Source organism: Pan paniscus, chromosome 8, assembly GCF_029289425.2.
Source record: "Pan paniscus chromosome 8, NHGRI_mPanPan1-v2.0_pri, whole genome shotgun sequence".
NCBI classification, from domain to species: domain Eukaryota; kingdom Metazoa; phylum Chordata; class Mammalia; order Primates; family Hominidae; genus Pan; species Pan paniscus.
In genome coordinates, this window is record NC_073257.2 from 128544935 (window position 1) to 128559471 (window position 14537).

At 48.8% G+C, this 14537-nt stretch overlaps 1 protein-coding gene across 4 annotated transcripts in view; it reads right to left on the minus strand.

The window, feature by feature from the left end:
* HSPA12A (heat shock protein family A (Hsp70) member 12A) overlaps positions 1–14537 on the minus strand; it is a 184664-nt gene that overhangs the window by 4526 nt on the left and 165601 nt on the right. For all 4 annotated transcript variants that reach the window (XM_057299008.2, XM_003825624.5, XM_014346530.4 and 1 more), the window contains 5 exons: positions 8092–8263; positions 6066–6152; positions 5427–5531; positions 3778–4036; positions 680–783 (listed from right to left, as the gene is read on the minus strand). In XM_057299008.2, the coding sequence (XP_057154991.1) occupies positions 680–783; positions 3778–4036; positions 5427–5531; positions 6066–6152; positions 8092–8263 (727 nt within the window). The remainder of the gene's footprint in view (positions 1–679; positions 784–3777; positions 4037–5426; positions 5532–6065; positions 6153–8091; positions 8264–14537) is intronic.

A 14537-nucleotide genomic window follows, 5' to 3' on the forward strand; every position in this document is an offset into this window, starting at 1 on the left:
AACCTGTGGTTCTGTTGGGCAAGTCAAGGCAGGTTGTTATAAATAGAATTCTCTGATTTTCATAAAAATCCCATTCCACTCCTAGAGAGTCTGATTTGGTAGGCAGGGGACAGGATACTGAAAGAGGTCCCGGTGAGTTTGCTATGTGTCCCTGGGTACTGCCACCAATGCAGCAGGAAAATGACATAGCCAGATTCCATTTGCTGTCTTGCAGAACTTCCTTTGATTCACACAACAGTTCCTTCTCCCCTAGCAGGGTAAGGATGTCTAACATGTCCCAGTAAAGCAAAGAATATGCATTTCCTAGGGCCTGCCACTCTCAGGTAACATTGCCTCAGAGCTTCCAGCTCTCTGATCTTTTTTGTTGTTTTAAAGTTTTGTTTGTTTATTTAATTATTCCTCTTTGTCATTACCAGCTCTCTGACTTTTGAGGCCAAACGGAAAGCTTGGGTGAGACAAGCTCTCAGCAGCTTTGCAGTACGAGGAGAGGGATCCAGAGCCTATGCCCAGTAACCTCTCCCATACATGCCCAAGCCCTGCCCAGTCCTGCAGGGCCCTTGCCTGTGGCTCCCAGATCCAGGCCAACCTGACTCCACAGGCACCAGCTGGTGATGCTGGAAAAGCCCATCCCCTTTCTCAGCTCTGCCTCGCCGAGTGGCCGAGCCTGGCTGATACTTACGGAGATGCTCAATGATGCTATCAATGGTCGGCTTAAAAAGGGCGTTCATGGCATCTGGACTCATCCGCAGCATCCCCTGCGAGGACCACTTCACAAAATCCACACTGCAGGAGCATAGCATGGAGAAGAGCAGGCAGTGAGGGTCTACACGATACCCAGGCTTATCTGCATAGACACCTGCCCTGGCAGAACATCTGTCACTTCTTAGCAGGCAGAAAGGGGGTTGAAAGCCAAAAGCACCTTTGGAAACCCTAAACTGCCAGGACCTGGACCCTTAGAAGCTCAAAAGCTAAGACATAATCTCTTCTCTGTATCTTAAGTTTGGCTGTGACCGACCTTCCCCTGGGATAGTGGAGGCCAAAGTCTAGTGCAAAGACAAGGAGATAAAGGGCTCACTGTCTCTTTTGCAGGACCACACTTTGAACCCAACAATATTTGGATTCAAGCACGTTAAAAGCTCCCTGGCGAGTTTATTGTACTGCTACTTATGGCTACACATGTGTGCGCTCAGGTGCATGTCCTCAGCCCTCCAGACACCTGTCAGGTGACAGAGTAAGGCTAATTCTACTAGGTGGCCCTCACGGTCTCTGTCCAGAAGCAGCAGTGTGGAGCAGAGAGTCCTGGACGGGAATCCAGGATTGTGGGGCTCTAGCCTGGCCACCACCACTGCGGAGCTCTGGGACTTTGGGCAGATTAGACTCCATTTTCTTCAAGCCCGGTCTCCACGTCTGGAAGTCAAGGATAACTGCGCTTGACTTACCTCCTTCACGGGGGTTGTTGTAAAGATGAAGTTAAATACCATGTCTGTGAAAGCGCTCTGGAAACTTTCTGGCACTAAGCAAATGCCAGGGACTGTGTATTCCCCAAACCCACAGGGCGTGCCCCTCCTGTTCTCAGAGGCCAAGCAAATGGCGCCTCTGTCCCTGATGCAAAGCGCACACCAGCAGCTTCCCAGCAACATGTTCTAGATGCTGGACGGGAATCTAGAACATGTTGGTAAGGAATCCTTTCCATGGCGTAGGCCAAAGGACAATGCGGTGTGGTATGGAATGACCCCATGGCTGGCTGCAGCCTGTTTCTTAGTGGGAGGGTTGACAGGCCCCAGAACTGTGCAGGTAGGTCTTGGGATTCCAAACAGAGGACAGGTGCCCTCTGTGGGGGACTAACGGGGCAGAGAACATCAGCCCAGTAAGAGGGTCCAGACTGGCCCTGCTCCAAGGGCAAGAAGACCTGACATGAAATCTGCTTTCACTTCCACTAAAAGGAACCAGGGCTTCTTAGGGAAATGGCCAATTCCAGGCCTGGGGTAGGGAATGTACAAGATGAGCCAAGAGTGTCTTCACATACAAGAAGGCAAAGACACTGTCAACCACCACAAATGTCATGTCAAAGGGACTCAGAGCCAACGTGAGAAGGCTCCTACTGGCCGAGATGGGACAGTGTGGGTGTCAATAAGGATAGAATTGCCATTGTTTAAAATACATCAAATATGCTTAAATCCTCAAATTCTTAATGATACTCCCCCTCATGCCCTCACAAAAGGAAAAATTCATTAGCTACTTTGGCGGATACTAGGAAATTGATCTTTTTTTTTTTTAACTCATAAATGGAGGTTGAAACCCAACCTATTTATCCTGTCTTCCCTAAGTGAGCTGTAGTTCAGGGCAACCAAACCACTGAGGAGCCAAGTTTCTCTCTCTAGGAGTATTCTAGCTAAATAAATGAGGAAGGAGTGATGGACCAAGATGGTGGCCACGGAGCCACCCCTAATGCATTAGTGGACCAGGCAATAATCATCAATGGCTGCTAATATCACAAAAGGAGAGACAGGCAGACATTTCATGTCCCCTGATGGGATGCAGTAGGAGGAACCACCACCCGTAAGGCAGATATGCCAAAGATTCAAACTTGAATCTGATTAAACCTCTAAGTCCATCTGCCAACTTGCAAAAAAAAAAAAAAAAAAAAAAGGCCATGGGATAGAACCTGCTGTGTAACACCACGGACGTGAGATGAGCAAAGCCCAGATGATAGGAAACTCCAATCTAAGGACAAACTACTAGTTTTGCCATCTAATAAATTGTGAAGGAAAAACCAGGAGGGGAACCTGTACATTAGTGGGACTCGAGGGGCATATCAGATAGCTGCTATGTAGAGCCCTCATTTGGATGTTGGTACAAAGTTAAAAAAAAAAAAAAAGACAAATGGAAAAATATTAATGTTAATTAGATACTTGATAATATTGAGGAATTATTAATTGTTAAGTGTTATCGTGGTATTGTGGTTGTGATTTAAAACTTGTCTCCTTTAGAGGTACATACTGAAATAGATGAGATGCTAATTTCTAAGATTTGCTTTAAAATAATTGGGTTTAGACTAGCCAGGAACTGACACTTGTTGAAGCTGGACAATGGGGTATTTTACAGGATAAATGTTTGACATGTTCCCTTACAAAAGGATTATTAGAAAAAGGTAATTATGAAATATGATAGATAGGTAAATCTGTCTGTAGTCATCATTTCATGATGGATATTATATATATAAATTTAAAATGTTTAAGAATATTAGAAATCTATTATTTTTATCTTTTTTTTTAAATTCGGCTTTAAACTGTCTTCTAAATATATTCATTTTGCAACAAGCTGAGACACAAAATCAGTCAAGGGACTCAGAGTGGCAAGAAACCTACATTCCCATTGGATTAATTCCACAAATATTTATTGAGCACCTACTGCATACCAGGTTCTCTTCTAGACACTGGGGATATGGCAGGGGCCAAAACTAAACTTCGCTGCTTTCATAGTTCCTCTGTTTTTAGCAAACACATAGATAATACTTGCCAGGTCCCAGGCATTGTTCTAAGCACCCAACATGTATGAATTCATTGCATTCTCACAACAACCCTTGGAATTACATAGAATTATTATCCCCATTTTCAATGTGAAAAAAACTGAAGGAAGAGAAGTTGAGTCCCTTGCCCAAGGTCATACAGCCAGTGTGTAGGATTGGAACCCGAAGTCCACACTTCGCTCCTCTCTCCCATCAGCACGATCCACCCGCTAGAATGTCCAGAGCCCGAGGTGATGAGCCCAACTCACTTGCTTTTCCGCAAGGCGTGCTCCACACTGTGCCCGCGGAACTTCTTGTAGTAGTCAATGAAGGAGAAGGGCAGGGTGATGTTCAGCGGGTTAGTTCTGTCTGGGGCAGCCGCCCTTTTGCGAGACTCAAACGCAATCATTAAGTCAACCCAGGCTGCAGGGCGTTTGATTTTGAATTGTTCAATAAAATCCTCTCCAAATATTTTATACAGAAGTTTTTCGAATTCATAATCTACTCCTAAAGATCCATAGGGTCCGCCTGAATTGAGAACAAAAAGGGAGGCCATGGTGTTAAAAACCATTAGAAACCCAATCCAGACTCTGAGAAACGGGCCCACCTGTTCATCTCTGAGCCACTTAGCAATGGGACGGCAGCTATAAGTGTTTACTTACACTTCAGAACCCTGCGCTGCTTCTCATTCCATGTGGAGAAGCTTTTCCCTACAGAAATCTCTTGTCAACAATCTTTATTTTATTATTTTATTTTTGTGTTTTCTTTTTTTTGAGACAAAGTTTTCGCCCTTGTTGCCCAGGCTGGAGTGCAGTGGCACAATCTTGGCTCACTGCAATCTCCGCCTCCTGGGTTGAAGTGATTCTCCTGCTTCAGCCTCCCAAGTAGCTGAGATACAGGTACGCACCACCATGCCCGGCTAATTTTTGTATTTTTAGTAGAGATGGGATTTTGCCATGTTGGCCAGGCTGGTCTCAAACTCCTGACCTCAGATGATCCACCTGCCTTGGCCTCTCAAAGTTCTGGGATTACAGGCATGAGCCACCACTCCCAGCCAACAATCTATTTTAAATCAATTACATTTTTAAAAAAATCAATAATTTTATCTAACTAGGACCATTATGGTATTCCAATCCAAGACATCCAAGGGCGGGGGCTGGAAAATCAGCAGGCCTGGTCTAGTCCCTGTGTGATCCTCTAATTACTTATTATCCTTTCCCCTCCAACCTCCCAAAAGGGAAACAGCATGTTCTTTGGTTTAGCAATCTTTTTTTGAGAGTCTCGCTCTGTCACCCAAGTTGGAGTGCAGTGGCGCAATGTCTGCTCACTGCAACCTCTGCCTCCTGGGTTCAAGCAATTCTCCTGCCTCAGCCACCTGAGTAGCTGGGGCTACAGGTGTGCACCACCACGCCCAGCTAATTTTTGTATTTTTAGTAGAGACAGGGTTTCATCATGTTGGCCATGCTGGTCTCCAACTCCTGACCTCAAGTGATCTGCCTGCTTGGCCTCCCAAAGTGCTGGGATTACAGGCGTGAGCTACCGCACTTGGCCAATGGTTTGGCAATCTTGATCCAAGACAAGGTGAGGCCTCCCTAGAAAGTTCACCTTAGCACGGTCATGGGCAACACCAAGTTGCAAGCTCATCCTTTCGGAATTTTCAGAAACCAGCGCCCTTGGCCAGGATCTGAAACAGGCTCGCTTTAGGCCAAAACCCAAGTTGTGGTGGTTTGTGTTTTAAAGAATGTTTAATTGCATTTTGCTTTCCAATTTCAAGCAGACATTAGTATCCTCCACCGCCTACGATCCCACATGTTAGTGGCATTCAAGAGAATAAAACTGAGAGTTATCTGAAGCAAGTGAAAACAGAACTGCCTGGAATTGGCTCAGGAATAAGAAAATTAGCCCTGCAGGGCCTCACCTGTTGCTTTATACAGTTCCTTAAGGTGTCCCTCCGGTAACCGGATCTGATGGACTGTCAGGTCTACGGTGCCACCGCCACTGTCCACAACCACATACTTATCACCTGGCACAAAAACAGCCATCTTTTACACAGACTGTTTGCCAACCCCATCTGAAACAAGCTCGTGGGTGGTAACTAGGTAGACCCAGCTAAGTGCCCTCAAAACTTCTCATTAGCACAATGGTTTTGCTAATTAGCAGCTCTAGGAGTTAACCATGACCAAAGAGAATGCAATCTGCCCAGGAGGACGGTTAGACATGGATGATGGAGAACCCAGGTGAGTGAATCTAAGATTCACACATTGCTGCATACCTGGCACGTACTTAGTGGGCAGTTTCCTGTCACGTGAATAGTGAGTGCCCTAAAATCATCTGCGTTTCACAAAAGACTTACTCTGGAACTGATCAATTCCAATCCCTACCTGGTTTTACAACATGCAAAATTACAGCTCCCAAAAGAGCTCTCCCTGCATGAGTGGTCTTTAGAACCCACTGAGTTTGAACATTTTCCAAAAGTGCAAAAGGGACAAATGGGAATGGCTTTTCGCGAGCAGCACAGGAAAATCCAGCAAGAGCAAAGGACATTGAAGGACGCTACCTTCCTCCAGCTCGGACCAGATTTCTCCTATGACATTCTCCACCAAAAAGGTCCGACTCTGCCGATTACGCCGTATGTGTTCCTTAGCTAGTGGCCGACAGAAAGAAAATGATGACGGGTAAGAAAGCATGAAAAAGCAGAGATCATTTGCAGTCAGTGAAGGCAATAGCATGAGGAGATTTAGGGATGGAACATTAGTGACATTTGACCAAAATAAGTCAATACGATGTCGGGAATCACAAAGCCAGCTCTTCTCAGAGAAAGTGATTTCCACCGGCCTTCCTCTATTCCTCGGCTTAGCCTGTGCCCAGCTGAAAAGCCCACCCTGATGAGATTCTCACAACAACCCTTGGAATTAGGTGGAATTATTATCCCCATTTTCCACGTGAAAAAAACTGAAAGAAGAGAATGTGGTCAAATGTGCGCCACTGCACTCCAACTTGGGTGACAGAGCGAGACTCTCAAATGAGACCTACCCTGGTCACATTTTTTGGAGAATGGGTTAATGAAATCGCCTAGTTTCCCGGCTTTGCTGCCCCAGGGAGGAAGCTATCTGCCAAACAGCCTGCAGTGCGCTCAGTTAAACAATTCCAAATCAAGGAATTTTGTCTGATACAAGGAATTTGGGGTGTGTTTTCCTAACATGGACCCTGGGTAAATAGACTGGGGGGGCCATTTCCTGACCCAGCTGAAGCCAATATGCATTGCGGCCACAAGGTGGCGCGTCTGGGCCTGGCAAACCCCTGTGCTGCCTTTTCCATGAACACAGGGACAACCACCGCTCCTGCTGTGGCTTGAGGTGCTGAGTGGCGGAGACGCCTATGTGGCTATGAGAGGGCACAAATCATTGTCCCTATGTTCGGAGAAGGAAATCAGGTCAGGAAAGGTTAAGGGGCTTGCAGTTCCCACAATTTTTTTTTCTTTGAGACGGAGTCTCGCTCTGTCTCCCAGGCTGGAGTGCAGTGGTGCGATCTCGGCTCACTGCAAGCTCCGCCTCCCGGGTTCACGCCATTCTCCTGCCTCAGCCTCCCAAGTAGCTGGGACTACAGGCACCCGCCACCTCGCCCGGCTAATTTTTTTTTTTTTTTTTTTTTTTTTTTGTATTTTTAGTAGAGAAGGGGTTTCACCGTGGTGTGGATTTCCTGACCTCGTGATCCGCCTGCCTCGGCCTCCCAAAGTGCTGGGGTTACAGGCGTAAGCCACCACGCCCGGCCCCACAATTCTTTTCTTGCAGCCTGAAATTAACCCTTAGACCTTAGGCCCTCGTGCCTTTGAGATTTAACAACAGTGCCCGGCGCCACCCCCACAGTGCTCCCACTTAGCGCTCATATTGGTGCCTTGACCCTGACAGGGCGTGTCTGCAAACCCTATAGCCCTCGACACACCCACAGAGCCCTGGATACCAGGGAACCAAGTTCTGTGACCAAGGCTATGACCTACTTGCATTCAGGTAATTATTAAAGAGGAAAAGCTTTTTAAAATCGCCATCCTCAGTCTCCCTAAGGCGGTGCTCCTTCCCACAGCTAAGCGAGCGTCACCTAGGTCAGGAAAAGTCAGCCGGTTTCATCTGCATTTTAAACTCTCAGTGAAGACACATAATGAGCTCATCACACATGAAGCAGACCCAATGAGTGAGTCAGCAATAAATCAACAGTCTTAATGGAGAATTAATAACAGGCAATGGAATTAGATTAAGAATCTGTTAATACACAAGAAAGATTAAGAGCCTAGTACAATGTGAGGCCAAGAACCGCTCTCAGGCTACCCTCAGATTCTTAGAGAGAAGCTCCCCGCCCCCAGACACTTGGTGGGTGATGAACCAGGGTAACCATGCCTCCATTTATGGGGGTCCTTGGAGGGGCCAGGTAGGGGGGCTGAGCAGAGAGGTGCTTAAAGCCCACCTCCTCCTGGAGTATCCTGATTCTTCATTATGGCACTAAGTGCCTTTAAAATCATCAGAGGGAGAGAGACATCCAGGGCTTGGGAAGGAAGGAGAGCAGGAGGGGGAGAGAGAGAGCAGAGGTACCCTGTGTAAACCCAGCTCCTACTGTGTCACTGCCGCTGTACCCATTGACGGCTGCCTTGCCGCTCAGCTCAATCATCTGGTGTAGCCGCAGCTTTCGGCAGTAGATAGAGGCTGCCTCAGGCTCCAAGGCAATGATGAGCTGCTCCGAGTTCTCGGGGGAGGCCAGGCCTGCCTGGAAGACAGAAACAGAGGCTGGGACCCAGGGCCCCCTGGGCCGGCCTGCTCCTAGGACACCCATGCCTGGACTGACATCCCTAAGGAGGGCGCACTCGTGCTCTGCATCTGTGGGACATTCTCTACACAGTCCTCTGCAGAGCATAATGTCAGGGTGCCTCGGTACTGGGCCCCAAGCCAGATACCCAAACACCCCAGGGTGGCCAAAGAAAATGTACAGGCACCCTGGGGAAAACACCAGGTGCTCTGGCTGTGGGGCCTCTTGCACTTGGGGCCTCCTTGGCTCAGAGCTGAGCAGCACCATGGGGAGGAGCGGGGGGATTCCGGACTGCAGGAGGCACACGGGCTTCCATGCTCCGGTGGTGAAGGCACGGAGTTGCAGAGACCCCGAAACTTTCCAAACCATCACAGGGTGGAAGGCAGGTGATCTGTTCTCAGTTGTAATATACCACACGGTCTGACCAAATCGGAGCAAACCCCTATCTTTGGTGGCCTTGGAAACAGACCATGGCTGGGCCTCAGCAACACAAGCATTTGACTTTGCTATCTGGGTAACCGACCTGTTATCTCCAGAGCGCTAGGAGGGTTCCTGAGATTTGCCTACTGGGGGTGACAGATAAGCAGTGGCTCCAGGAGGAAGCCCCTCCTGGAATCCCATATAGTCCCTCATTTTCTAGAGTGCGGTTGAGTCAGCAAGCAGGTATCTTATTCAAAGCCTCCACCCTTTAATAGTTTTATTATAGACATATATCACATATAGTAATAAATATTCCTTTAACAATCTGATCCCCAAGTTCTCATCTGTGGCTTCCATCTGCAAACATTTGGGGCCTTGGCCTGTAGTAGGCAGAAGTGCTTCTGCTCTGTGACATCTGACCAGTCCCAGTCACCACTCCTGTGGGCCTTCAGAAGGGCCAGCTCAAGAGGCCCTGGGACAACCCTTCTGAGGATGCTCAGAGAAACAGCATGGCTGGGCCTCTAACCAGGTCCCTGGCACCTCTCATGGCCTTGAGCTGCAGCGGGAGGCCCCACTTGCTTCTGGAAACCATTCAGGTACACGGGTGTCCTCAGTTGCCAGCCCGATGGACCACGGAAGAACACTTCATCCCTGCCACTGCCGTGGTGCTGACTTTTTGCCATTTCTTAGGAACCTTGGGATGCTGCCTTCATACCATGCCTACTGGGAGGAAGGCCTCGAGTTCTATATCAGACCCCTGGGGTTTAGTGCCTTCTTCTTGCAGACCAGGTTCAGAAGGTCTCCTAATGTCACACACTCACAAATAACTTCTCATCAGGCAAAGTCGGCCTCATCATGGGCAGAGGGGCTTGGGAGGTCCAATTACTGGGCAAGGAGGGAAGGGGATTTTCAGGTATTAAGAATGCAAAGTGGCCAGGCGTGGTGGCTCACACCTGTAACCCCAGCACTTTGGGAGGCTGAGGCGGGCAGATCACCTGAGGTCTGGAGTTCGAGACCAGCCTGGCCAAGATGGTGAAACCCCATCTCTACTAAAAAAAAAAAAAAATAGCTGGGCATGGTGGGGGCAGTGCCTGTAATCCCAGCTACTCAGGAGGCTGAGGCAGGAGAAATGCTTGAACTTGGGAGGTGGAGGTTGCAGTGAGCCGAGATGGTGCCACTGTACCCCAGCCTGGGTGACAAGAGTGAAACTCCATCTCAAGAAAAAAAAAAAAAAAAAAGAATGCAAAGGACCTTCAGAGCTATTTATCAACTCCTTCACTTTATGTAGAAAGGGAGGGTGGCCCACTGTCCCAGTTTGCCCAGGATAGAGAGATTTCCTGGGATGTGAGACTTTCAGTGCTAAAACTGATACTACCAGCAGGCAGGTGACTGAACATCTTCACTCTGTAAATACCAAATGCCTCAAAATGGCAGAACCACATCTGGAAGGCTGACTTTATAAAACCAGATAAGAACCACCACTCTCGTGTCCTGCACTGTCCGTGGCGAACCCTCTTCCCATCACCTAGTACCCTCAGCTATGGCCAACCACCCGGGCAGCATCAATGCCTGTCAGCTCAGCCCATGGGTCAGAGAAGCTGGGTCTGCCCTTAGGTGACATCGGTCAACAGGGCCCTGACTCAGGTGCATGACAGGATTTCCCACTGCCCCCTATTCAAGCAAGTAAAAGTCCCCCCTCCCCAGCTTCACTCTCACAGGGTCACATTAGACATCCTTAGCACAAACATGGCTGGAGGTTAAAGTGAAAGAGGATGTGGCTCTCACATGTATGGTGCCCTCGGGAAAGGTGAAACCTCTGAGCCTGGATCCCAAGGGGTCGGGAGGAAGAAATCCCAAATAAGACCAAGAGGGGCCCCTTCCGAGGGACAGCTCCTGTGCTGATTCTTCCATCCTTGAGGTTGTGGAGTCAAGGACCTCCCAGGAGAATAGAAGGTCCAAGGGGGAAGCTTCCACAAAACAGGGTGAGGAAGAAGGGACAACTTGCTGCAAAGAAACTGCCAGGCCTGTATGTATACAATTCTCCTCCAAAGTTCAAACTTGAAAATAAACTGGGGATGGCAGTAAACCCATGAGTGGAGCCCAAGGAGTTGGTGTGAAGGAAGAAAGGCAAAGACCCAGACGCTACATTACGGTTACCATGTCCCACTGGGATGTCAGCCTGCCAGGTGGGACTTGTGGCAGTGAGGCCCCCACAGGGCCAGAAAAAGCAAGGTGGGCCTGGGCCACGGCAGCAGGGACAGGGATGGGAAGGGAGAAAGGGTGGCATAAGCTCCGCCCCTTGTCCCCTCTTCCCACACTGTAAGTCCCACCCCTCATCCCTCTTCCCACACCATAAGTTCCACCCCTCATCCCTCTTCCCACACCATAAGCTCCGCCCCTCATCCCTCTTCCCACACTGTAAGCTCTGCCCCCATCTCTCTACCCACACTACCCCTGAAATTCTGAGCAGGAACTCTGACTTAGATGGGAAATCTTTATATGGAAATTCAGATCCAGCAGTCTAGAGGGGTGAAGAGCCCTGGGTAAAATTCTACAACTCGAGGGCATCCGAGTGTGCCTGGTGTGCAACTGAAAATCCAGCAGAACTGTCCCCCGCCCAGGACACTCTCACATCCTGAAGACACTCAGGCTGCCCCAAGTCTGTGGAAAACAGCTTGGGCTGGCCACTCAGGGGAGACCTTTCATCTGTCCCTCTCCAGCTGGGCTGGCCTCAGCTCCACAGCAAAAGCTTTGGCCTGTTTCCATAGGGGGTTCCCCACTGTACCAAGATGAGGATGCAGGTGGGAAGCGAAGGTGAAGAGGACCCCACTCCTGAGGGGAGGAAAAGGCAAGGTCATGGGCCCAGGCAGTGTCTGGGAGGCCTCGGACAAAGTAACCACACTTCTTTGCTTGAACCAGCTCCTGTCCAGTGAGGGGCCGTGTCCTACCTGCAAACTCCCATGGAAGCCACAGTAGAGAGCTGAGGAGAGGTGAGAAGAGGCAGCGGACTCTGCACAAATTCAACCTCCCCAGGAGTCCCAGAACTGCTGTGGACTCCGAGAAAAGGAGGAAATGCTAAAGTATCACCCAGGCTCTCAAAAACCCAGCTGTCTTTCTCTCTGGGCAGGAGGACTCAATGCTTTCAAGTGCAAGCTTTGTTTCTGCATTAACACTTGCAGCCACCCTCAACAGAAGCCCTCCACTTGGCAGCCCTCAGCAAACCTATGGGTCTGTTTGCCTGGGATCAGGCCAGGGTCAACTGCAACCACAGAACACTCTCTCCATCTTTGCTAATTCTGCCTTCAGAGAAGGTGCCTCATGGTTACTACTCCCACGTGAGCCCTCCCTCCACTGGGGCCCCTGCCAAGCACTTAACATATTCTGTCTCCAGTCCTATACGCCAAGCTTGTCCAACCCATGGCCCACAGGCCACATTGTGGCCCAGGACGACTTTGGATGCAGCCCAACACAAATTTGTAAACTTTCTTAAAACATGATGAGTTTTTTTTGCGATATTTTTTTTAGCTCATCAGCTATCATTAGTGTTAGTGTATTTAATGTGTGACCCAAGACAACCCTTCTTCTTCCAATGTGGCCCACGGAAGCCAAAAGATTGGACACCCCTGTTATTAACGGTGCAGACATGTGTAGCCTCTCCTGCAGGATGGTGGATTTCCCAATAGCAATGCTCAGTTCTTCTTGCCCCAAAGCACACAGTAGGTGTTCAGGAGGTAGCTGCTGAACAAATGGACCCACCAGCCCTCCAGCCAGCCTTTCTTTCTGCAGTTTCCTGGCCCTCATCCCTGCATTCCACAGACATGACCTGGGGATTCTACATACAGGAAGTATCTGAACCAAGAGCATGCTTCCCCATTTGCCTCCTCCAAGAATTCGGGGCAGCAGGAGCGACATCGTAGTAGCTTTTTAGAGCCTTCCTCTGTGATCACGAGTTTCACTCAGGAGAAGCAGGTGAGAAAACCACACTCCAGGGAGACTGAGAAGCTGCGGAGGTGGTGTTTACACCAACTACTCTCCTCCTCTGCCTTGCAGTCAGCCAGGAGAATCTGCCAAGGGACTGTGTCCACAGCTGAGAAAAAATAGCCAGATCAGTTAAGAGCTCTGCTGGTCTGCGGTCAGGCTACAAAAAGGCTACAGCTGCACCAGTTCGGGGTGTTATGCTGTTTTGTTTTCCTGATGATCATTTCTCACTGCAGCTTGTTCAGAAAGGGAGGCAGAAGAAGCTGCGTCTCCATGTTAGATGAGAGGGTCGTACATATGGGAGCAGCATTTATTTAACAGGTTTCCGGAGCCTACTAGAGTTACACATTTTAGGCAAAATGCCCTTTGAAATAAACTGGACTATTTCCTATCCACAATCCCCACAGCTTCAGAACAGTCTCCAGTTCTAAGTCTTTTCTAAAGGCCTCAGAAGAGGGATCAGCTGTTCTTTCTGTTATCATCTTTTCACTGAATGCTCTTAAAGGGTCTAAAGATGGCTTGAGTCTGTGAATTACAAAAGATAAAGGTTTAACCCATCTTTTCAACAAGCACTCGACACAAGGCGAGTTTCTGGAGTTTCACCGATGAAACTGCATCTGTGCACCCTCTCTGCAGCCTTTACAGGTAGTGAGCCATAGCCTGCCCCAGCAGAGGCTCCAGAACTCCAGACCTGCTCCTCACAACATCATCTCCCAGCTCTGCTTCCAGGCTGCTTTCTCCTCCACCTGGCAGGTGGGAGGTTCAAGTTCAGCCCCCACCACTGCCCCAGAAACCTGTGCTCAGGAGGCCTTTGATAAGCCTGAAAGGAGGGGCTCCATTTTCCCCACACAAGCAGAGTAGACGTGACCAGTTCTCCAACTGTCCTACTGGAGTAGCCACTGTACCTCATCCTTCCAGCTCTCCTGCCTGAAGTCAGGCCCATGGGATGGGATGCACTTTGGGTAGAAGGGTCAGTGGGCAGCCACCGCCTTGCAGAAGGAGACAGATGACCACCTGATTCAATACCTTTCACATACATGGGTGCCTGGTGAGCACTCGCAGAAGCTGCTAGGCTGAGAACTATGTTCTGTGCTCAGACACTGTATTAGTCAGGGTTATCCAGAGAAACAGAAGCAGTAGGGCATACAGACACACACACAGACAGACAGACAGACAGACAGATAGATAATTATAAGGATTTGGCTTATGCAGTTATAGAGGCTGAGAAGTTCCAAGATCTGCAGCCAGCAAGCTGGTGACCCAGGAGAACCCACGGTATAGGTTGGCAGGCTTGAGACCCTGGGACAGTCAATGTTTAAGTTTGAGTCCAAAGGCAGGGGAAAAAAAAAAAAAAAACAATGACCCAGCTCAAAGGCAGTCATGCAGGAGGAACTCCCGCTTACTCGGGAGGGTCAGCATTTTGCTCTATTCAGGCCTTCAACTGATTAGATGAGGCCCACCTTCCTCAAGGAGGGCCATTGCTTTGCTCAGTTTATTGATTTAAATGTTGAACTTTATCACAGGAATACTCAGGATAATGACTGACTAAATATCTGGCATCCTGTGGCCTAGTCAAGTTGACATATAAAATTAATCATCACAGGTACATATATTTCTTATTCTGTATAATAATGGGGGATGGAGAGAGAGTAGAAAGATGTTAATTTTGCTCATAGAGTTGCAAATTTCACTTCCACTTTGTCCTAAGACTCTCCAGAAGACAGGCTAAAGAGACTACAGCAAAGTCTGCAGAGCAACTGTGCCTCCCAATACACCCCTCTCCCTAACCCAATAGTATGCAAGGCTTCAGTGAACCATTTGGCTGGGAGCAACCCAA